This window comes from Xylaria bambusicola, assembly GCF_022495145.1.
Source record: "Xylaria bambusicola strain CBS 139988 unplaced genomic scaffold F5B22scaffold_70, whole genome shotgun sequence".
Lineage (NCBI taxonomy): Eukaryota > Fungi > Ascomycota > Sordariomycetes > Xylariales > Xylariaceae > Xylaria > Xylaria bambusicola.
The window spans coordinates 15423-38056 of NW_025953623.1; the positions used below are offsets into that span (position 1 = coordinate 15423).

Here is a 22634-nt window from a genome sequence, read left to right on the forward strand (position 1 = left end):
CGTCCCGCGGGATAATATAAGCTTATGGAAATAAGTAAAGTAGCTACCTAGGTAAGTATTAGAGTTAAGCAAGTATATATAGCGCTACTATTACATTGAGAAAGAAAGAATGAAGAACCACAATTGAAAGACATTGTATTTTTATTCCTAAGTTTTTTTCAAAATGCCTAAGCAAGTTATTGTTCAACCTTCAATTGAAGCCGTCGAGATTATCAACACCCCTATCCCAGAGGCCGGAGACAACGATGTCATCATAAAGGTCGTAGTTGCCGGCTCGAATCCTAAAGATTGGAAATATCCCCTTTGGTACTGATTGATCTCTGTGAAAAGTCTGTTGTGTACCCATATACTGACCTCTATTAGGAAGGGCTGGCCTCATAACAGTGGCGATGACATTGCTGGTATTGTCCATGCAGTTGGTAAGGATGTGTATGAGTTCAAGCCAGGTGACAGAGTTGCGGCTTTGCACCGTGCTGGGAAAGAAAACGGAGGTTATGCAGAATACTCTGTTGCGCCGCACTGGACGACATTTCACCTACCTCAGCATGTGACTTTTGAAGAGGCCGCCACCGTCCCTACAGCGGCTCTGACTGCGGCCATTGCGCTCTACGTCGACATGAAACTCCCCTTGCCCCAAGTTGAGGTAGCACTGGCGGGTGAGAACAAAATGCCTATTTTGATCTATGGGGTCACGTCCGCTGTAGGTGCATTCGCAGCGAAGCTGGCACGGCTTTCAGGACTATATCCCATCATCGGAATTGCTGGCCGAGCAAGCGACTTTGCACAAACCCTAGCTGACTATGTAGTCGATTATCGCGAGGGAGACGACGCTATAGTGAAGCGTGTTGAGGAGATTTTGAAGCAAAAGGGACTAGGCAATAAAGTGACCCATGTTTTTGATGCTATTAGCGAAGGGGGAACGCTCGAAACAACCCTGCGGTTTGTCGACGATAACGGAGGCATTATCAGCACTGTACTTCCTCCGAGTCTTTTTGCGAAGGATCCAGAAGGGTTCAAGTACCCCCCTGGGATGGCGGCTATCAACAGTGCTCTCCCTCGTGTTCATTCCACTCATAAGGATTTCGGGTTTCTCTGGTCTCGTTTTCTCGGGAGATTGCTAGCAGATGGCAGACTGAAACCGCATCCATTTGAGATTGTGCCAGGGGGATTGCATGGTGTGCTGAAAGGGCTGCAAAAGTTGAAGGAAGGCAAAGCTAGTGCTACGAAGTATGTGTATAACATCGAGGATACACCAGACTCGCCACCAACTCACGAGACTTCAACGTCAAAAAGACCGGAAGACAAGCAGAAACATCAGTTCCAAGCATTTCCCTTCCCACCTTAGTCTCGATGCTGGGATTTCAGCCCTTAAAGAACATTAAGGTCTTCAACAACCGAATATGCATAGTATGAAGGCGACGGGGTTTTTGCAGTGGTGTATAGATATCTGGGATAAACGAATAAAAAAGATTCAACATCGATGTGACCATTACTGATCCTCTTCGCGGCTAAATTCAGTATATTTGAGCAGAACTATTCGGAAATGGGAATCTCATTTACTATCCTAAGTCTATACTGTGCTGTCCATTAGCGAGTAATTGAAATAGAGGCCATTTTGAAGTCTGATATGTCCGGCGATAACATAACAAGAATCACTTACGTTCAATCCTATTCACTGTCAGGTACAGCAAATTGCCAATCTTGACGGAACGTATCAATGCAGATAGACCACCAACGAATAAAATGGACGCGACTTTTCCTTATAACATTGTCTGGATTAGAATGTTCGGACAGAGCGAGTACAGTAATGGCAAAGTCCAAGCTTGACTTGATAATCCCTGCAGCGGCCAGGAATGCGTGGCCATCAATGCAGTCATTGACCTGGCCGAGTTCCCGAAGCATGCTGCCGTTTCAGGTCGCGTTACATAGGAAAAGTAGCAAGAAGAGCAAGCCAAGTCGTAATGCAGGGATTGCAGAGAGTGGGCGAAGATGATAGACATCTATTCACGTATCTCACTGTTGAATGAGATGTGGCCTGACTATCGTCCGTACCTTGGAGTAGGAGACGGACCCGTCAAGCACCATAAAATTGTCAAGACGCTTGCCCTCGCCTTTAGTGCTCCACAAGATGGAAGCCTCTGGCGAAGTAGATTTGGCCATTCATGTTTTCCTCATTGGGGAGGCAGAAGCGCACTCAGAATGTCAGGAAATCTGTACAGGATTTCGATGCAAGATGAGAGAGGACTGGCTGTGCTGGGTCAACAGAGACGTCTCGCCCAGGGTGCCAAGCGCTGGAATCTTGGAAGGCTTGGGGAGAGACTGCCGAGATAGCGACACATTACAGACATTACAGGGCACAACCCAGCGCCAAGACACCAGTCGATGCGCTGTAGGCCGCTAAGTGTAGGCAACCTTGGAGCGCTATACCGGTATATGATTCTTGCTCGGACTTAATGCCCTTCTTCAGTCCCGGGGAACATTAAGAACAATGAATACCTCGTTCACTTGCTCCTCTAACCATATCTCACCATCCTCTCAGTCATGTCTTCTCACGGCATCCCAGAGGTGTTGATGAAAAAGGTGGACGAATACGTCGACTCCCTTACCCCGCAAATTCAACCCCGCATTGCTTCAGAGCTGGACATTTTCCAGCAGAAGACCATCGACTCGTTGGAGACACAGGTCATCGACGCGTTCCGTGATCTCTTTGGTCGCCATGACGCCAGCAACCCCGGAGTCGCAAGGTCGCTAGATGCCGCAGTCCCAGATACCTATGGCGGTCAATCATTGCCTTTCGCTACCGAGATCGCGAATCTCACAGGCAGCTTCGGGAAGATTGTCGACGAGGCAGGCGACGACGTGCGCGACATCTTTGGTCTTACCGAAACCCAGCCCAACGCCGGCGGCACACGGTCGTTTGCAGAGGGAAGCCCTGACCCCTCCCAGTTGGCCCGCGGCTTCTTCTCCGCTGCTGTCCAAGCTGTTCAAGATCACTTAGATAACGACAACAACGGCGGTTTGAGGCCAGGCGGGCAGAAACTTGAACTTGACGGGCTTCTTGGCATGTTCACCAACAATGTCAAGGACATAGTACGGAGTCCCGAAGACACGGCACGTCGCATCAGCCCTGAAATCAAGGAAAGGGTCGGCGTGAAGCTGCGCGAGCATCACGGGCCCATCGCTGAGCAGTTCACTCGCATTGCCTTGGACCATATCAAGCGCTGGCTACGCGGCAACACGAGCGCACGCGATCTCGGCGATGGCGCCAGGGGTGAGATTGAAGAACACGTGAAGGGGTTTGTGAAAGGAATCGGAGACCTCTTTGGCAACAAGAGGGGAGACAGCGAGGGCTCTTCGAGGGGCTTTGGCGACCGCGACAGCAGTGCTAATGAAGATGGCAATGGTGGTGGCTTCTCCAAGGTCATCAGTGAGAAGTTGAGTACAGGTCTTGCTAGAGTCCATAGGGACGTCCGTCTTGAATTCCGCAAAGTGCTGGGTGGCATTGAGAAGCAGCTGTTCGAGCTACTTCCGGACGAGTTGCAGGGGTCCTTGGAGAAGATCCTTGGCGGCAATCCCTTCGACTCGCAACTCCAACGTGACGCCGGATTTCAGCAAGACCGCGGTTTTGGAGACAACATTAAGACGAAACTAGTTGAAAAGATTCGAGGTCTCGTATTGAAGGTACAGAGAATGCTTCGGGAAAGTATTCTCAGTATTGTAAATGGAGGACACCGCAAGTTGGAGCGCCAGAGTTGGGTCTTTGTGCAGAACATAGTCGAGGAGAAAGTTCAGAGATACTTGCCCAAGGTGAAGATTACCGTTCCGGACGACATTGGAAATGAAGGAGTGAGCATAGGACCGCCGAATCCCAGCGCCCGCCTGGAGGAGAGCCACCAGCCGAACCCTTCTTCACAATATGGATACCAGCAAGGTAATTCGGCTGATTACTATCAGAATCAGCACCAGTCCCAACCCGAACATCAACCCAGTCATTATCCACCACCTCACCAGGGTAATTATGGGGTTGATCAGCATTACGACCCCCAAGGTTATCAGCAGAACCATAATTATCAAGGTAGCCAGTGGCATAGCCAAAACCCACCATACTAGAGCCTGTAAATCGTGTGCATCTAGACATGCTGTCAAGATAGATACCACAGAATATAAACATGCCATCCCGTAGTCAGTGAAATGAAGGAACTGTCATACCTTCCCTACGTTTTTTGGAGTGGATCTACATATACCTACCTTACTGTAAGTGGCACCTCTCGAAAGCTGACACGAGACTCTGCACATCACAGGACTTGACACGTGGATGAAAGGTTGCAGTCAGATGTGCGAGGGATTCTGCAAGGTACTAACATTTAAAAAGTCTACAACGGTACGTAAATAATTCAGATGGACGGCCTCCATACGCAATATCTTGGCGTTAGTGTGCCTGCAGACCGTACTGTAAGTATGCAGTTGTTAATACTTTCAACAGATCCGCATGGATTGAACCAGAACCAACAACCCGTATTATTACCCGTGACACACTAATTTTTTTCTCTTCTCTCTCAAGTACCTCGTGGAGCTCATTTCCTACCTACCAGAAGTCAAAGGACTCTCTATACAACGAACCATCCCAAGCGAAGGTAGGAAGAGAGGCTACTATGTGTGTAGCGTCTGACACCGTAGTTCAAAGAGAGACTGACGCTATTCAGGGCTAGGGTAATTATGGCTAGGAGTTTCAGTCGTTACTAAGTAGACGTGTATTTACACTAATGTAAGCCGTATGCGAGTTGGTGGCACATTTAGGATAGCCGACGAGTTCTATTCAGACGTAGTTGAGGATTGGTACTACTGCACTTTTGATTATATAACTCAGCTCTGCTCAACGCACTATACTTATAGTTACCTAGGTTGTCTAGGTGCGCCGTTGTGAATTTATAAGAGGCTTGTATGATCTTACGATGTTTAAGAAATAAAACCTTTCTATAAGAGAATGGCAGAACACTTCGGTTACGAAACTAAGGGGGGAGTCGTGGCCACTTTGGTGAACCCTCTTTGCTTTTTAGTATGCGGCTGAAGTCCGTGTCTCTGACCATTTCCATCACGTCAGGGTTCCAATATTAGAAACAACTACAGGAATGTCGAAAACTACGTAGGTTAGGTACTTAGTACTCATGGGCAGTGCAGTACCAAATAATCCCCCCTGATAGGTGTTGGTCTGCGGCTTATTCGCGTAAGCATTTATGCGGCGCATCTATAACAAGTGCAATCTTATGCAGGCCGTTACACTTCTGGGTGCTTGACAAGGGCTGACGAGATTTGGTCAGATAACTTCGTCTCGCGCATGACCGCGCGCCTGTGAACACACCACTCCCCGCGCAACATGTAATAGGCGACGTGTTCATATACTCTCCTAGCCCCCAAAAGTAGTACTCCCTCCAATTGACGCCGGAGATGCCCGCGCTATAATCGCCTGCGTGATGGTTGCATATTTCTCCCTCCTTGCTCCTTCGTGGGGTAAGCCACCGAGACATCTCACCCGTCTATTGGTCCAAACGAGTCGATTGTCTTGCTAGAGGCCTTTCCACTCGGTGTTATTGCTCACCTGGGATGGTGTGCCACACAAAGTAGTAGGTTGCTAGGAGCTCGCTCACTACTGGTTCCAAATTGATCTCATCTGGAAAGAGAGAGGTAACTGGCGTCTTCCCCTCTCTCGTTAATCTTCACTGTTTGATGTATATCCTCTTTCTCAGACTTTTGCGACTCACCTCACCTCGCCTCGATATCCACTAAACGACTGGCACGCGATAGTAAGGAACAAGAGTGTAGACTCGAATCTATTCTGGTATACTGCACACTGTTAGACGCTATGCTACCTCTCATCGGGGTTCTATGGGCAATTACTTCATTAAGCCCGCTCGCTTTAGCGGCGGAGGTGCAGTGCTGGGCCCCTGACGGTATGACCTTGGCCGACAACGAGACCGTAGTTCCTTGCAATAAACTGGGGATTCAACAAGACGGTGTTTATTCCAGTTGTTGCCGATTAGATGGCGATCCCAAACAGAGAGACTATTGCACAACTTCTGGGCTTTGTCTCAGTACGCTTGATAACGTGTTGAGAAGGGAGTTTTGTACGGACAAGACGTGGAAAAGCCCTGCTTGTGTCAACGTTTGCACAGACCCTAAAGTATAGAGCACTCGACCCCGATAATGCATTAATCTAATTGGTATACAGAATCGTGGATCAAGCAATGATAGCGTCGTGATGACACAATGCCCGGATGGGACATATTGTTGCGGTCAGAATGAGCTTGGATGCTGCGGCACTGACCGGGCTATCGATATCCCTACTCAAGGGAGTGTAGTTTCATCAGGCACTAATGACGCTTCTAGGAGCTCCTCCTCCGCATTTAAAAAAGCAACAATCGGTCTTGCAGTTGCCCTCGGCGTGGTTGCGATCGTCGCAGCAGGAGTCATAGCCTGGCTATTCCATCAAAATAAAGCCATGAAGAAGAAACTATGGGAAAAGGCCGAGGAAGCAAGCCAGCATGTGCCACCGCCTGTCGTTGTTCATCCGTACTCGACCTCCTATGAACCGGTCACGCCGCAAATGAAAGGCTCGTCCATGCCAGGGTCGCCAAGCGTGGCATCTGGAGTGCTAGTGGACCGTCATCATTATTCCGAGCTGGATGCAAGTATGGCAGCAACGCGCAGCGAGATGGGCTCGCCGGTCCAGCATGATTACTTTAATGGAGAAGCCTCTCCACGAAGCTTCCATAGCCACCCTACAACACCTCACATGGGACAATCGCAATAAACGGGAAGCGACGCCGATTAAGGCCCACGTCGAGGCTACAACAAGAAACATAATTAATAATTAGGCTTACCCCGCTTAGGGCTGCGAAGATCTGGCAGTTGTTATATATACTCTTTTGACCCCGAAAGCCTGGTTATTTACGAGTAAGCGGCCTACATTTCCATATGGCCCCAAAAAAATAGGGACGATTTGAATAACACGGTTGCATTGCGCTGTGCGAATTAGCACTCACCAGTGTCATTGTAGTAATCCCTATACAATGTGAAAGCGAGTGTGTAAACAATATGCTCAGAAGTCGTGATGAGTTTGTCACTAGGTCTCGTAAGGCTTGACCTCTGTGATTAGAATTATTGCTCGACAATGGGGTAGTTAGCGCTAGTTTGAAAGTCATGCCGTAACCATTGATGAGCACTATTCTTGTTGCCTTGATAACAGTTTTTCTGGCGCAAGCACCTTTCCGAACGTTTCGTGATTAGTAATGAGTGAAGGATAATTCCAGTAGCTCATAAGAGGGCTCAGCGCTGCGATAAAAGACCTTGACCAGCTGTAGCAACTGTCTTTCCGATTCCCCCTTTTTAACTCGTCAATCCATAACCCAGAAATCAGATCACAATTGATTACCCTGATGTCGGCTATTTTCTTGCCAGTCATTCGTCATGCGTGCATCAACACAGTTAAGAAGATTGTTCACAGATACTAGCTATAAAGCGTGCCTGACAGCTAATTGAAATGCCTCAAAGTTCGGTATCAGGTGTTACAAGGTGAGGAAGCAAAAGACATTCGCTGAAGAGCGACAATAATTTTCGCGTATGGACTTTAAAAATGTCAAAAATGACGAAATCTTTTGGCGACATCAATAATGTGACGAAGAATACGTGACCGCAACTAAGGTGTCAAGTATTATTATCCCAACTTTACCCGGGTGTTCAGCAGCGAAGATCAGAAGACATATCTCATTCATCCATACAGCGCGGGCACGTTTGTACCGCCTTGGCACGGTATCACTGCCGAGTGGTGAACGATTAGTCAAATATCCAAGCGCTTCCACCGCTGTGCGATCAGCCGTACCCATATATTACTGAAGAGCTATGAAACGAAGTTGTTTCCCGGTTCCCTATTCTATAGAATTTCTATCAACAACCGATGCTGATCCCATTGTTCACTCATCCTAATGCATTTCATACACTCCTTGTTAACTCTATCGCTGGCAAACACAGCATCAGCACACACGATCTTCTGCCAGCTTAAAACAAGCCAGCAAACCTATGGTAAGCGCAGCATTTTCCCCTTGTGATACCTTTCGGTCAACACTGATGATGTGCATGAAGCTGTGTCCTATGGCATCCGGACACCCTCCTACGATGGAGTAAGTTGGTCTTACAAGGCCCACAATGAAGGCTTCATTCACCTTCAAAGTGGCTTATGTAGATAGATGCCATAATGCTAAGAATCTAAAAGCCTCAAACAGATGTAAACTCGGCTAATTTGGCTTGCAACGGGCCGCCTAACCCAACGACACCTTCAAATAAGGTCATCGACGTAGCGGCCGGTAATACAGTTAGTGCTATTTGGCGCCACACTCTTCAATGTTAGCAACAGATCGCTGCACCACTTGGCGGGTGATCTATTAAAGTTAACAAACTAATAGCGGGATCAAACGATGTGATGGACCCCGGACATAAGGTACGCTCACGAGCGTCTATATTATCCTTGAAGTACTTAACTGGTCGATCTTGGCTCACTCTTATCCAGGGGCCGGTAATGGCATATCTCAAGAAAGTTTCCAATGCCACTCAAGACAGCGGTGTAGGAAGTGGATGGCAGGTATCTTAATACCTACTTCTTAACACTGCTAACTAGGTTGACTAGGTTCAAAATTCAAGAGTCAGGTTTCACCAACGGTATCTGGGGGACCGATATTGTGATAAACAGTGGTGGAAACCAGCAGATTCGTATTCCGGATTGTATCGAACCCGGACAATATTTATTACGAGCTGAAATGATTGCTCTCCACGGAGCGCGATCCGTTAATGGTGCTCAACTATACGTAGGTTTTCAGTGATATTATGTGTTAATCCAACATAACTGATTCTTGGCCTAGATGGAATGCGCTCAAATCAACATCAAGGGGAGTAAGGGGACGAAGAAGCCTGCTACATCAAGTATCCCAGGCATTTATAAGGTCGGTTTCATACCTAATGACTTTTCATCATTAACGGAGAGTTAACCTAGCCAAAATTATAGTCAAATGACCCTGGCCTATTGATTGATATTTAGTATGTCATTGCTTCCCCTCCTTGATCTTCTATCTTATGTATATTCTATCACTTTTAAGGTTTACACCGTGGCATACATCTTCCCGCTTACTCATGACATGGAGATTTCTAACAGTAGAATCCGCACAGCAATAACCCGCCTACCAACAGTAATCCATATAGGATACCTGGTGCGTATAAGAAATGCCCCCAGCGGTTATCACATCATTGAACTAACTATCTCCCTTAGGCCCCGCACTATTCACATGTTAAGATGGCTTCTCGCACCCATAGAGGCCACCATAAATGAAGGTTTAGAGATGGAACTTGACTGTCGTGTTCACATATAAGGGCAGAGATCTGGGCTTGGAACTTGATGCTATTCACAATATAATGATCAACTAGGGCTGCATAAGTCCTTGATCAACCAATTCCTTCTTGGCCCTAGTCGCTTGGATCGACTCTATATACAACTGGTCTGTCAGCCCTGATCGCGTAGTTCTCGTTGGCTTGTTTCAAGAAGCGAAATCTGTATAACCTCACTTTCTAATATTGCCTACGATTGACTGCATGTCTTTGAATGACCATGAACAACCTGCAATGGCCTTTCGTACGGCCGAAGCGTAAGGCGAACTGCATGTTCAGCTTGTACGCGTGTAACATCGTTTCACAGTACCAGGTAAAAAGTTGTCCATCCCTAAGCATTTCCGAATACGGTCTTTATCCTCGCCGCCGTATCTCCGCCTTGGAAGAGAACCCTTCTTGTGAGGAGCCGAGGTCACAATTAATGAACTGTTCAGTTCTCCTGAGAATCATGTTAACGATATTGGGTGATTGCAACCGTCCCCCCTGTGTGACATTCTAGCAACTTTAGAAAACCGAACACATACATCTGTAGAAGAGGAGATGAGACAGAGAATAAAGCCTGTTTGGTTACTTCAACCTAGTACGCCGTCTAAGAAATTCTAAATACTAATCAGAATACGTTCCTGTGATTCATCTCGGCATGCGGTAATGACTTACCCAGTCAACAGTATCTGGGTTCATCCACTGTAAGTTGTCGGCCCATGTATCAAATGTTTCTAACAACGTAGAGCTGGCAGGGTTGGGCCACTTGTATTGCTCTGGGAATAGGAGGCCCCTAAATGTTTTGTTAGCGATTCGAGCTTTGCAGAAGAGTCCAGTGTTCTTATAACAATAGCAATTTCTTGCAATTGATTATCACATACTGTAGCTGAGAAAGCATGGGATGGGCTTTCTTGCATATAGGACTGCGATGTTGTAATTCTTCGAGGCGGTTGACTGCAGTGATGAAGATGTCCTGGTATTGGAGTGATTCGGAGGCGTGAGAATCTCCCTCTAGAAGGCATGATGCCAACGCCACCGCTCCATGTATAGCGTAAAAGCTGTTTAAACCATGCAATGTCCAGCGACAGGGTCTCAGTCGAGGGATCTCCCAGAACCGCTGGTGGAGTTTCAGCAAAGCCGCACCAGAGTCAATGCACTTCGCACGGGATTGTTGGCGGAAACAAGTGGGGTTAGAACGAGGTCGGCAGAAAGGTTGGTGGATGAGGAGGTAGAGGTGATGGCCGTGAAACTGCAAGGACCAGTGAGCAAAGCTCGAGAAATTTAAGAGACTGGGCACACCATTGTCCATAGGAAACATAGTATCCCACTGGCGTCGCTCTTCGGCTATCTCGGAATCGAAAAGATCTCGCGTCTTCTCATCGAACTTGTCGGGTCCCTTTAGGTGACGGCATATCCGACTAGACAATTGAAACAGTCGAATTTTGAATATCATTATGGACATCTGGGTCGGCTGGCTAGAAGGCTGCGAGATAGAATCTTCGCTGATGTCGGCATCATTAACATCAGCAGGCATGGCCGCCTTGACATTCGTGAGAAACAGCATATCAACGCCAGGATATGAAACAATCTGATAGGCGTACAGGGAGAGAAGACCTGCCCAACAGCGCCGGCGACGCTCCACCTCGAGTACGCTTAGGCCAGGTTGCCCAAAATCTGCATTGCAATGCAGTGCGATGCTAATATTCAGTGCAATACCCAGCATGGTCCAGCCTCGCTCAACTCCTTCTTCGTGGCATATCTCATAGACGATGAGCAGCAGAGCTTGCAGTGTGGTCAGCCGATATCTAGTCAAAAATTGATCTTTTGATAAACATATCATTGCTGCCTCTCTGTACTTCCGTGTTGATACATTCGAGTTCTGTCTGTCGGGCCCAAGCTCGCTGGGTAGACCGGCGTCGTAGTCGAGTGTGTGAAGACCGAGGGATAATAGCATGAATAGCAACGCTAACCAAGAGAAATCAACCGCGGAAGGCTCCATGACGAAGGCAACATATTCTTTTTGGAATGATGGACCATGTAGAATGGGAAAGAACTGTGACATATACATGAAGAATTGTGATATAAGGTAATCACACGATTGAGTCGGCGGCAACAAGGCTAGGAGATGGCTCTTGGAAAGCTGGGACTCGGAATGAAATGGAAAACAAATGCCCGTGGCGCGAGGCGCCGCATCATCAAGCGCAAACGTTGACGGCTCATCCGCATTCATCGGTCTTTGCAATACCCCTTCCCAATGTTCATGGGTCAAGGCCCGGCGTTCCCGGAGGTCAGTAGGCCCAGGAACGACATGTTGCTCTGGGGTCTCAACCACATTAGACGGGCCTTGAGATTCTGGTACGGTTCGGCTACTTTGCGCTGGTCCATGCTCCGTCTGTGGAAGATATGGCGTAGATGGAGGCACAACCCGGTGTTCTACATGTGTTGTGTGCTCTCCAGCGCCGGATGCCCGCCGTTCATATACACATGAGCCGGCGCATTTTCGCCGTATGCACGAGGCACAGGGGTGTTGCCGGTCGCAGCGCAGTTTGGAATGCCGACAGGGCTCACAGCTTATCGGTTTACGTGGGCGGCGCTTGTATGTTCTGACAACTCCCTCATTGATAGAGCCTGCAGACGACGTAGGGCTTGATCTGAGGTTAGGCATTACTGATCTGTTCAATCAGGTACAAATAATATCACGGAGAGTCTCATGCTGTCTTTCCCCATTCGCTAGGTATGGCACCTAGTCCCAGTGGTTGCTACCGTAGAAAACCTAGGCACGGCGCTAACGTCAGTGACAACTTGCCACTGACAAGCGAGCAGTGCGTAGAGATATGCAGGGATATTGATACGGCTCCTGACAGGTACCAGACTAGCTGGATGTAGCGAACCTGAGGTAAGAAGCTGACATACCTACATACCTAACAGACCGACAGTCTCTACGGACACCATAGGTTACATGGGATGACATCATAGGGGTTTCAATAGCTGAAAGGGGGAAAGAAAAAAGAAAAGGAAAAGGAATGAATATATGTAGAAGGGATGCCTCAGTCCAATTCATAAAGCAATAGAAAGACCTCTAGATTGGCACTATGTAGGACACGTTGCTGGCTTTTCGTGAGGTGCAGGATTGTATTGCTTCAACGTTCTGGTGGCCATTCAAGGGGTCTCTTGGCTGTTGGGGTTCAGATGGTAAGATGGTGGTAGGACATCTTTTCGTTGAGATGAGGAGTTGAGCACACTAAAGAAGCAGCTCATGACTCGCCCGGTTGCGGCGACGGTCTAGGCTCAAATACCGCGATGATCTGTGTTTAGCTTGATGCTTGGCTACAAACTAGCCATTATCAGTAAGCCAGGATGATATGTACGCGTACAACTCGATCAAAACTATCGTGACCGAAGTCTGATCTACATGTACCTGTAAATTTCTAAACCTTTTACGGGTAGGTAGCTACACGTAGCGAGAGCATATAGCACTTTCAGCATGATTAGGAAGGCTACTTTAGCGAAGTCAAGATGCTCACTGCGAAGGTCCCTCACGTCTTTGTTTTAGGGCGTACTTAAATCTATCCACAATGTATGCCAATCTGCAGCCTTAATGCGTAACACTCACCATTTTCTTAGGCCACTCCACCGAGGATGGCATCTTGCAGCAATTGCCGCATAGCCAGTAGCACTGCGCGAATTACACAGCGCGAAGCACGCGCTCGGGTAATAGGAAGGCGGGGAATCCCCTCCACAGGGCAGACAGTTTCTATGAAAGAGTTGCTGTGACGAACGAACAAAGCTACTGCTATAACCTCCGTAACACATTTTATTCTGTACTTACTGATAGCACTCTGGCCTTAGGCCATTACGAACATCCTAGTTCCATTGCACGGTCGACTATCTTGAACTTGGAGTCATGAGAAAGTTTAACTCTTCTATTCCTCTTCGGAGACAGGGGGCTTTACTCCCGGGTCCGCTTCCCCTGCGCCCGAGGTTTGCTTCGACGTACCAGCAAGCGATAGCTGCAACCTCGCCGAGGACGACTTGGACTCGGGATGAGATCTCGGAAATCTATAACCAGCCCCTTATGGAACTCGCATATGCAGCCGGGATCGTCCATCGACGTTTCCACAAACCAGCAGCGATTCAACTGTGTACTTTGATGAATATCAAGACTGGCGGCTGCACCGAGGATTGCTCATACTGCGCTCAGTCCTCGAGGTACAAGACGGGACTCGAAGCGACGAAACTCTCCACAGTACAGTCGGTTCTAGACGCTGCAAGAATAGCCAAAGAGAACGGTTCCAATCGCTTCTGTATGGGTGCAGCTTGGCGAGAAATGAAAGGACGAAAACGAGGGCTACAAAATATTATAGAAATGATCAAGGGTGTAAGAGCCCTTGGTATGGAAGCCTGTGTGACTCTGGGAAGTAAGTAAGATTGAAAGCCACGCTTAGCAATTTTTGCTTTTCTAATGCCAAGATCCGTGTTGACTGTTTCCACGTTATAGTGCTAGACAAGGAGCAAGCTATGCAGCTCAAGGAAGCTGGCTTAACTGCTTACAACCACAACCTTGACACATCACGGGAACACTACTCGAACGTTATCACCACTAGAACCTACGACGAGCGACTCCAGACATTAGAAAACGTAAGGGATGCGGGCATCCACGTCTGTAGTGGCGGCATCTTGGGCCTAGGGGAGGTTCCAGAGACTGATCATGTTGGATTGATCCATACCTTGGCCACCCTGCCTGAGCATCCTGAGTCATTCCCCGTCAACAAACTAGTGCCCATCAAAGGAACCCCAATGTTTGGTCAGGACCCTGTCAAGCTAGAGGTCATTGTCCGCTGTATAGCGACCGCCAGATTGGTAATGCCTGCGACGATTATCCGACTGGCCGCCGGCAGAGTGACTATGCCTGAAAGCGAGCAGATGTTGTGCTTTATGGCTGGCGCTAACGCCATATTCACTGGCGAGAAGATGTTGACTACAGACTGCAACAGCTGGGATGAAGATAAGGCCATGTTCGATCGATGGGGTCTGGCTCCCCTCGTTACTAATGCAAGCAATATCACACCAGAGCCCATGTCAGTGCAACATGGCCATGCTTCTATTGAGGAAATTAGTCACAAGATACATAGGCGCGAAGAACTCCAGGCCCATGGCTAGTATTGTTGTCAAATTTTAGCTTTTCCGTTTTCTAACAGAGAATCTCGAAACTCGGCACTCATGCTAACATTTGTTTGGCCCCTTTCCATTTCCTCGATATGATTTCTGGTGATGAATCGAGAAAGCCACTTTTCAATTGCCCTACATAGGTTATCAATCTGCTCGATTGTGTTGGTAGCATGGATGCAAATTCGTATCCTTTCTTGGCCCAGGGGGACAGTTGGTGCTACTATCGGACGAACCATGAATCCAGACCTTTTGCAATATTGAGAGAGACTTTTCGGATAACTAGTAAATAATGGAATGATTGGAGAGCATGGTGGACCTCCAAGCACGCGAAGAGTAGCGACGGTGGGCTGTAGGCTTTGGTCAAGGTTCTTCAACCTTTTATGGCAATAATCCACGAGCAACTTCAGTTGGTTTCGACGCTTGTCAGCCTTTCCAGTAATCAGAAAGTCATAGGCCACATTTATACTAGCCAGTGATGGAAACGACATGGCGGTAGTATAGATGAATGTCCGGGCATAGTTGATGAGATAGAGGCGCGCGACGGAAGAGCAGAGAATGGCGCCTATCATCAAAGGCAAGTTAGCAAACCACCAGACGTCGTGTAAGAGCGCACAAACCTCCAGCGCACCCCACGGCTTTACCAAAGCCTATCACGCGCGCCCATATCTGGTCCTGTAGGCCAAGCTGGCACACGAGCCCACGACCGCCGTCTCCTAAAACACCAACAGAGTGTGCTTCGTCTACAATAATGTAGCCATTTCCTTTTGGAAGCATTGACTTTACTATAGCAGAAACATATTCCAGATCCGCTATATCTCCATCCATGCTATAAAGAGCTTCGACACAGATGAACACGTTCGAACTTCCACCCTTAATATGTTGATCCATCTCTGTCAATTGCTTGAGGACGAGCCCTAGACTTTCGATAACTCTCATCGCCGGATTCTTCATTTCAGGTTTCTCAACGCTATGTCTGCTCGCATTCCGGAGAATAGAACTATGTGCGAAAGGAATTTTTCTAGTAGCACGAGATAGCTTCATCCCGTCATGTATGCTTGCATGGATGAGGTCGTCATAGATAATAACATCCCCTTCTCCCGGCACGCAACTTATTAAGCCAACATTAGCATCATAAGCCGAGTTGAATAAAAGTGCAGACTGGGAACCATGGAAACTAGAGATCTTCTTTTCGAGATACTCGACAAACTCAGAGTTGCCATCTAGTAAGCGGGATCCTCCGGATCCTAGTGCTCGTCTATTTGAAGGTGATGGTGGTTGTTGCTCCTCGAAATTCGTTAGATGCTCTATGACGGCTTTGCGCAAATCTTTGTCCTGTGAGAATGATAGATAATCGTTCGATGAGAAATCCACAAGGTCTGTTCTAGGAGCATGCAATTGCCGGAGTCGGCCTTGAGACTCCCGTCTGCCCAATCGTTCCTGGAGTGTTGCTTCCAAGCCCTCTGTGAGAGAGTGAGAACTCATTGTCACCGGATGCCTTTTGAGCTTGACATTACATTGGTTCGAGATTCATAACATAGACTGCTTTCACTATTAGTTTTGTGCTTCTACACTAGTAGAATGGTCAGTATCCATCACTAGGGTTGCATCCACTCATCCGGATAAAACATTAGAACCGAGTTTCAGGCCAACAGTTAGCTCTAAGTTTAGGTACATTAGACTCCTGGGTCTCAACAATACATTAATCGCGCATACCCCGCACAGTCTTATGTACGATGGCGACGAGCCACTCTCTGCTTGATTAGGGGTTACAAGTCCAAAACAACGTCATAAGCAATCATAAAACTTCCATAATTATGTAGGAAAGGAGGTTTAGAAGTTCACGTTTGTTTGCAACATGATGACTCTTACAGCAATTCTCTCATTAGCCTAGTATACCATGTCGCCAATTGGATCACTACTATGGCGACATTTGCGCGTGTATCAAATATACGGTTCTAATACTGACGTGGGAAAAACTATCTTCACCTCTATCTTTTGCAATGCCTCAAGCAGGCTATGGAAGCATGAGACAATAGCGTATTTGAAGCCCGTCTCTACTGGGCCAGAGGATGAAGCCGACGATAAGTGTGTGTCTATCACCATACCGATAACTGTTTAATTCCATCCTGACCTACTAGCAGAAGTGGCAATACCACATATCCCACCACAATAAAATCGCAAACTAAAGCCATCCTAAATCTAGTCATATTGGACGGTTCACCAATGGCGTCGCTCGTAGGACATTATACCAATTCAGCCAGCCCGTGAGCCCGCACATTGCTGCTAACGGAAATGTGATGAAGTTTCTCATTTTGGAAAACAGAATGAAGCTTACTTTTCACACAGGTTATTTCAGACGAGCGCGTCTTAAAGTCAGTCTATGAATACGCCTCTGAGAGAGCTTCTGCTGGCCCCGGTTGGCTTTTCATAGAAACTGCTGGCGGGACTCATTCTCCCGGCCCATCTGGTACTCCACAAGCGGATCTTTATGCTGCCTTGAGATGTCCGGTAGTATTAGTGGGAGACTGGAAGCTAGGTGGCATATCATCTACACTGTCCGCCTTCGAGTGCCTTAAGATCAGAGGGTACGATGTGGAAAGCATTGTTTTATTTGAAGACGAGAAGTATGGCAACTCTGATTATCTCAAACAATATTTCGAAGAACAGTATGGCCTCCCGGTCATGGCTTTGCCTACACCGCCTCCTCTGGATAATGGCAGCAGCAAGAAGAATGACCATGAGTTGATGCTCGAATATTATCTACAGGCCAGCCAGGCTAAGGAGGTCGAAGAAACACTGGTACATTTGGATGACCGGTTCAAGTCTCGAATAAAAGCCCTAGAGAGTATGACAGGAGAGGCACATCAGAAAATTTGGTACCCCTTCACGCAACAAAAGCTACTCCAGCCAAAGGACATTGTACCGATTGATAGCGCCTCTGGGAGTTATTTCCAAACTTTAGTCCCTCAGTCCTTTGAGAAGCCGACGGGGACATCTTTATTACAGCCGTCGTTCGACGGATCCGCATCATGGTGGACTCAAGGCCTAGGTCACGGAAACACTTCGTTAACATTAGCCGCTGCGTACGCTGCGGGTCGTTACGGGCACGTAATGTTTGCTGGGATGATTCATAAGCCCGCCTTGGATCTGGCTAGCTCGATGCTTCAAATTGCGCAAAATCCGCGCCTAAGCCGTGTCTTCTTCTCAGATAACGGGAGCACGGGCATGGAAGTTGCAGTCAAGATGGCTCTGCGTGCGGCTCGCACTCGGTACGGCTGGTCCCCCGATACGAAGATTGATATCCTAGGACTCAAGGGCTCTTATCATGGTGACACTATCGGTACAATGGATTGCGCTGAACCGAATACATTCAATGAGAAGGTGGAATGGTATGAAGGGAAAGGTGTCTGGCTCGATTACCCGCAGATTCAATGTGTTGCAGGCGAATGGCAAATTCAAGCTCCCAACGAATTTGGCACAGACTGCAATCATCGCTTTCCCCATCTTACTGATATCTTCAATCTCGAACAACGTATAGGCTATGGGGATCACAAGCTGTATGAGAAATATATTCTTTCTACTCTACAGAGGCATCTAGATGAAGGTCGCAAGTTTGGCGCCTTGATCCTCGAGCCAGTTGTGCTTGGAGCAGGAGGCATGGTTTTAGTGTAAGCCAATTCAAACTTATCGTCGCCATATGGTCCTTATCACGGCCAACTAACGGTGGTATAGCGATCCCCTTTTCCAGAAGACTTTGGTGGATGTAGTTCGACAGAATCCTTCGATATTTGGTTCGGGAAATTCACGAACTCGCCCTAGCGACAACAGGAGCTGGAGTGGCCTACCCGTCGTCTTTGATGAAGTCTTCACCGGCCTTTATCGGCTGGGGAGACCCATGGCTGCCACCTTTCTCGATTCAAACCCCGATATATCAGTTCATGCCAAGCTGATGACTGGCGGACTAGTCCCTCTTTGCGTCACCTTAGCTTCAGAATGCATATTCAATGCTTTTGCAAGTGAAGAGAAATCCGATGCGCTACTTCATGGCCACAGTTACACAGCCCATCCTGTCGGCTGCCAGGTAGCGATCGATTCTCTGAAACAGTTACAGTCAATGGATAAATCTGGTAATTGGAACTGGGCCAAATCTAACGGCTGGTTGCAAGCGAACAACGACATCTACTCGAAGCTTTCTCAGACTAATCCCCGAGTTTGGTCAATCTGGCCGCTAGACTTAATTCAGTGGATTTCTCTTCAGACTAAGGGAGTGGCAGGCGTTTGGGCTATGGGGAGCGTATTGGCTATACATCTACGTGCATCTGATGGTAGTGGCTATGCGAGTAGGGCCGCAGAAGGCCTACGTAAAAGGCTTTTAGCTGGTTCTGGAAGTGTATCAATTGGATCCTGGAATGTGCACTCGAGAGTACTCGGTAATGTTCTTTACATAATGGGCGGCCAGCGTATAACGGAGCAAGAGGTGGAAGAGATATCCAAGCTCCTACGTATAGGACTTGGAGAATGCCTATAATCAAGGTCACATATCATGTGCACAAAGCTAATGCTGTAATTATGAACCATCTTAAAACATGTAGGCAAAGATTTATTACACGCTCCTGCACGGAGTTCCACCGACCGCGCCATAAGGCCACCACTATGTATGGCCAAAAACGAACTTATTATAAAAGGACTGGCCATGTATAACTCATAAACAAACATTTCGATTAACTCATAATCCGACATAAAAACCCCCGTCGGCACATGTCCACTTGGGACATTACAGACCAGATACCCTGATCGAGGGAGACTGAACAAATCCTACTAGAATATGGCTGTGGCGAGTTTGCTGTATGGATAGAGGAGCGGCTCGGCCTGCTCCACAGCTATCTATTGTCTTCTAGAGACACCAGCTCCCAATGTAGTGATAATGAAAGAATTCAGAGAAAGATCAGAAGAAATGATAGCAAATGCCGACAAGCTTGATGAAGACAAATAACGACGAGATGATGTGTGAGAAATAAAGGATGGGATGAGTGGTTACCAAAGTTGCCGACTGCAATTATTAATAATTTGGATTTTTTGCGACCGCCTTTAGAATATCCATCTCTGTGGTGCGGGTTGCTTCAATCGGCAGATCAAGGGCTTCCGATCCCAGATAACATAGACATTTTGATCGAGCCAGTCGGGCCCAGAGTTTGACTCAATGTCAAACTCGTAAACTAGCCTCGCCAGCATCAATCTCATTTCATGCCACGCTAAATTCATGCCTAAACAGTTTCGAGTGCCAGCTGAGAACGGCTGATGTGCATCACGGTTGTCATGCTTATACGCAGGGTCTCCAAGCCAGCGTTCGGGCACGAATCTTTCGGGGTCTCTGGGAAGCACACGGCGTTAGCCTAATTGAATGGTAATCGAGTTTATACAATATCATATAACAGTAAACTTACCTGAAGTTCTCTGGAGAGTGGTAAGTAGAATACTGGTGCACTGATACACGAGTGCCTGCCGGGACCCATTTACCCAGGATAGAATTGCCACCCTCTGCGACTATGCGTGGTAGACCGGATGGAACTGGAGGATAGATCCTCATGACTTCTCGAATACCTATTCGGAGAGGGGTTAATCATACCATAGGCACACCAACAATTTTCAGTTATCCTTACAAGCATTCAAGTACCTCAGAGGTGCGGTGGTTTCTAGGGTGATTTCCTCGCTATGTCTGAACCGCGTCCTGACTTCATCTGTCAAATTCTTCATCTTGTCGCGATTTGCCGTAAGATAGTGAATCAATCCGGTAAGAACAGAAGCTAGCGCAAGTTAGATTATGATTGTAGCCAATATGAAGGAAGAGCCTGTGTACCAGTAGTCTCCGTGCCAGCGGCCATGAACAGCTCCGCGTTCACATGCATCTCTTCAAGCGTAAGAGTTTCAGATTTTAGAATGAGGTCCCAGAGATCAGGTCGGTCAGATCCACTATTCAGCCGTTTGTTGACGCGCATTACTGTGTGATTGAAATGGTCGTGGCGCATTTTGGCGATAGCTTTAGGCTCAATGAAAGCGAATATCTTCTTGAGCATGGGATAATGCTCAATCATTTGAACAAGAGGTAAAATCTAGCTATGTTAGTAACGCTTCTCTGCCATTTCTCTGGATGGCTCGACTTACCCTTATGGAATTAAACACCTTCGCAACCCAGTCCGAGTATTGACCCTGCTCCAACATGTGTAGCGATTCCCCAAAAGCGAATTCCGCCATGATATCGAACATTGCAAAATTCATAAGTTTTGACATGTCGAGTTCACGCATTTCGCGACCCCTGGCAATCACGAGGTTGACATATTTCTGAAGCAGCGGCTCCTGGGCCTTGAGAGCCTTCTCGGAAAATGCCGGTAATAAAACACGTCTCAATCTCGCGTGGTGGGCAATGTCATTCTGACAGACAATGTTTGGCACTCCGTTGGCGGATGGAGCGTGGAAGGCAGTATCCTTTACGTTCTCTTTCTTGCCCTTGGGAACGAGGCATATGTCTTTCCATGCCCGCCCGTCGGCATAGCTGAGATCATCCGGCCCAAACCTCACCACGGGGCCATACTGACGGTGTAGAGTTGCCAGCCATCGAACCTGGTCTCCTTTGAGACAGGCAATCCAATACGGTATGCGAGTGATGGCTGACAGTTTCGGCCCGGGATAGATTCGAAGTGGGTGCAGGTATAGAGAATATAGGGGATAGGAGGCAACAAAAAGAATGAAAAGTGCAACTAGACACCTGGAAGGGGTAACGTCTAGAACGGGGCTCATGCGGCCACAAACTGTGACGGAGTCGATCTGTAGTGTGGTCATCGTGGCAGTCCAGCTGGGCATACGACAACGAATATCGTGGTGTAGTTGGCGGGGTGAGGTGTCTTGGCTTCCGTGAATTAGAGGGGCGCTGATACTCTCCCCATCAAGCTATGTTATATCCCTGACGGTCATAAAGATGGTCAATCGTCATGCCACGCCTGGGCTGTCGAAAAGAAGATGCTGAGGCCTTTTGGGTTCTGTGGTTCCCATCTATGCACTCGGCCCGAGAGAACAAAAGGCTCAATATGTATACTGCATGCTGTACGACATATTGGCGAATCCTGTATAGGAAGTGGGAGCTTCGTGGCTGGACACTGAGGGGTCTGTTAACCGCGGGATGAATGTACGTGGAGGAGAGAAGAGAAGAAAAGGACGATAGTAATGGTCGATGCCGCCACGCTGAAGAAATAGTGCAGCATCTGTTAGTGATTGCGCATATGTCGGACATATGTTCCAGACTAGGGATGACGTTATTTGCATTATTGTCACACAGCCGATATGAACACGGGGCACGGCCTGTACCATGGTTCGAACGACCTGATGTAATATAAGATGTTACACCCTTTCCCCCAATTGGACATCTAATCTTGAAAAAACTGCTGCCCGAGTTCTGTATTCGCTACAGTAAACATCGGCCTGACAAATTATATCTATCCTCACTTTAGCGGAAGAGACAGGAGCTGATGAGAACGATAGCAGCTTCCTTTCGTCGCACAGATAGACATGTGCGTAATATTCCGCATGACGGCTGATGTGTATCAGCCATCAGCTCTCTCACGCTCTCGCTCTCGCTCTCACTCCACACAAGCCATCTTCTTCGCATAAATTGGGGCGGTGATCTGAACGAATAAGGCCGCTAGATTCAAGCCACAAAATGATGGTGCCAGTTCAAAAGAGCTACTGATCTGCGCTGAATTATCGAGCAACAGCGCAGGCCAAGCAATTGGAGCAAATGTTCAAAATGTAGTTTAAAAGACTCAACACTAATATATCCAATATCACTCAAGGTATTAACTTAAATGTGCTCATGAGGCTTAACTATTATTTCCCATTCTTATTTTATTATTCTCCAAATGCCATAGTTGACGTTCATAATCACATACTATCAAGTTGAGCAGCACGACAACGTGGCGCCACAATGGCATACCTGTGCACTCAACACTTGACCTTCGGGCCATCCGATGTCGTCTGCTAGCCGTCCGTGGTAAGAGAGTGAC

The 22634-nt window shown here is 47.7% G+C and overlaps 9 protein-coding genes across 9 annotated transcripts; 6 read left to right on the forward strand and 3 right to left on the reverse strand.

The window, feature by feature from the left end:
- Nucleotides 1-163: 163 nt before the first annotated feature.
- F5B22DRAFT_661347 (GroES-like protein) lies at nt 164-1667 on the forward strand (the record flags this gene model as incomplete). Its single annotated transcript, XM_047980361.1, has 2 exons — nt 164-306; nt 364-1667. The coding sequence occupies 2 exons, from the start codon at nt 164-166 to the stop codon at nt 1343-1345; spliced, it is 1125 nt and encodes a 374-aa protein (XP_047825819.1). The 3' UTR covers nt 1346-1667.
- Nucleotides 1668-2436: 769 nt separating this feature from the next.
- F5B22DRAFT_514556 (uncharacterized protein) lies at nt 2437-4538 on the forward strand. Its single transcript, XM_047972571.1, has 3 exons — nt 2437-4254; nt 4373-4428; nt 4484-4538. Exon 1 carries the CDS (start codon nt 2542-2544, stop codon nt 4108-4110), a length of 1569 nt encoding a protein of 522 aa, XP_047825820.1. The 5' UTR covers nt 2437-2541; the 3' UTR covers nt 4111-4254; nt 4373-4428; nt 4484-4538.
- A 731-nt stretch (nt 4539-5269) lies between these two features.
- Nucleotides 5270-7284, forward strand: F5B22DRAFT_627014 (uncharacterized protein). Its single transcript, XM_047976287.1, has 3 exons — nt 5270-5682; nt 5745-6178; nt 6227-7284. Exons 2-3 carry the CDS (start codon nt 5861-5863, stop codon nt 6806-6808), a joined length of 900 nt encoding a protein of 299 aa, XP_047825821.1. The 5' UTR covers nt 5270-5682; nt 5745-5860; the 3' UTR covers nt 6809-7284.
- On the forward strand, nt 7285-9508 carry F5B22DRAFT_627015 (glycoside hydrolase family 61 protein). The gene is made up of 10 exons (XM_047976288.1): nt 7285-8076; nt 8137-8174; nt 8267-8396; nt 8457-8491; nt 8561-8628; nt 8678-8855; nt 8910-8990; nt 9053-9084; nt 9214-9254; nt 9314-9508. The coding sequence occupies exons 1-10, from the start codon at nt 7980-7982 to the stop codon at nt 9334-9336; spliced, it is 723 nt and encodes a 240-aa protein (XP_047825822.1). The 5' UTR covers nt 7285-7979; the 3' UTR covers nt 9337-9508.
- A 493-nt stretch (nt 9509-10001) lies between these two features.
- F5B22DRAFT_639774 (uncharacterized protein) lies at nt 10002-12076 on the reverse strand (the record flags this gene model as incomplete). Its single annotated transcript, XM_047977764.1, has 3 exons — nt 10002-10028; nt 10087-10204; nt 10293-12076. The coding sequence occupies 3 exons, from the start codon at nt 12074-12076 to the stop codon at nt 10002-10004; spliced, it is 1929 nt and encodes a 642-aa protein (XP_047825823.1).
- Nucleotides 12077-12852: 776 nt separating this feature from the next.
- On the forward strand, nt 12853-14865 carry F5B22DRAFT_514769 (biotin synthetase). The gene is made up of 2 exons (XM_047972573.1): nt 12853-13829; nt 13910-14865. Exons 1-2 carry the CDS (start codon nt 13316-13318, stop codon nt 14569-14571), a joined length of 1176 nt encoding a protein of 391 aa, XP_047825824.1. The 5' UTR covers nt 12853-13315; the 3' UTR covers nt 14572-14865.
- Nucleotides 13947-16238, reverse strand: F5B22DRAFT_514756 (PLP-dependent transferase). Its single transcript, XM_047972572.1, has 3 exons — nt 15198-16238; nt 14139-15142; nt 13947-13991 (listed from the first exon to the last, which is right to left on the reverse strand). Exons 1-2 carry the CDS (start codon nt 16060-16062, stop codon nt 14580-14582), a joined length of 1428 nt encoding a protein of 475 aa, XP_047825825.1. The 5' UTR covers nt 16063-16238; the 3' UTR covers nt 13947-13991; nt 14139-14579.
- A 55-nt stretch (nt 16239-16293) lies between these two features.
- On the forward strand, nt 16294-19169 carry F5B22DRAFT_627040 (bifunctional dethiobiotin synthetase/adenosylmethionine-8-amino-7-oxononanoate aminotransferase). The gene is made up of 4 exons (XM_047976289.1): nt 16294-16665; nt 16784-16874; nt 16927-18248; nt 18313-19169. The coding sequence occupies exons 1-4, from the start codon at nt 16478-16480 to the stop codon at nt 19106-19108; spliced, it is 2397 nt and encodes a 798-aa protein (XP_047825826.1). The 5' UTR covers nt 16294-16477; the 3' UTR covers nt 19109-19169.
- On the reverse strand, nt 19170-22006 carry F5B22DRAFT_627042 (cytochrome P450). Its single transcript, XM_047976290.1, has 5 exons — nt 20743-22006; nt 20438-20690; nt 20241-20384; nt 20025-20181; nt 19170-19951 (listed from the first exon to the last, which is right to left on the reverse strand). Exons 1-5 carry the CDS (start codon nt 21436-21438, stop codon nt 19669-19671), a joined length of 1533 nt encoding a protein of 510 aa, XP_047825827.1. The 5' UTR covers nt 21439-22006; the 3' UTR covers nt 19170-19668.
- Between the last annotated feature and the right edge of the window lie 628 nt (nt 22007-22634).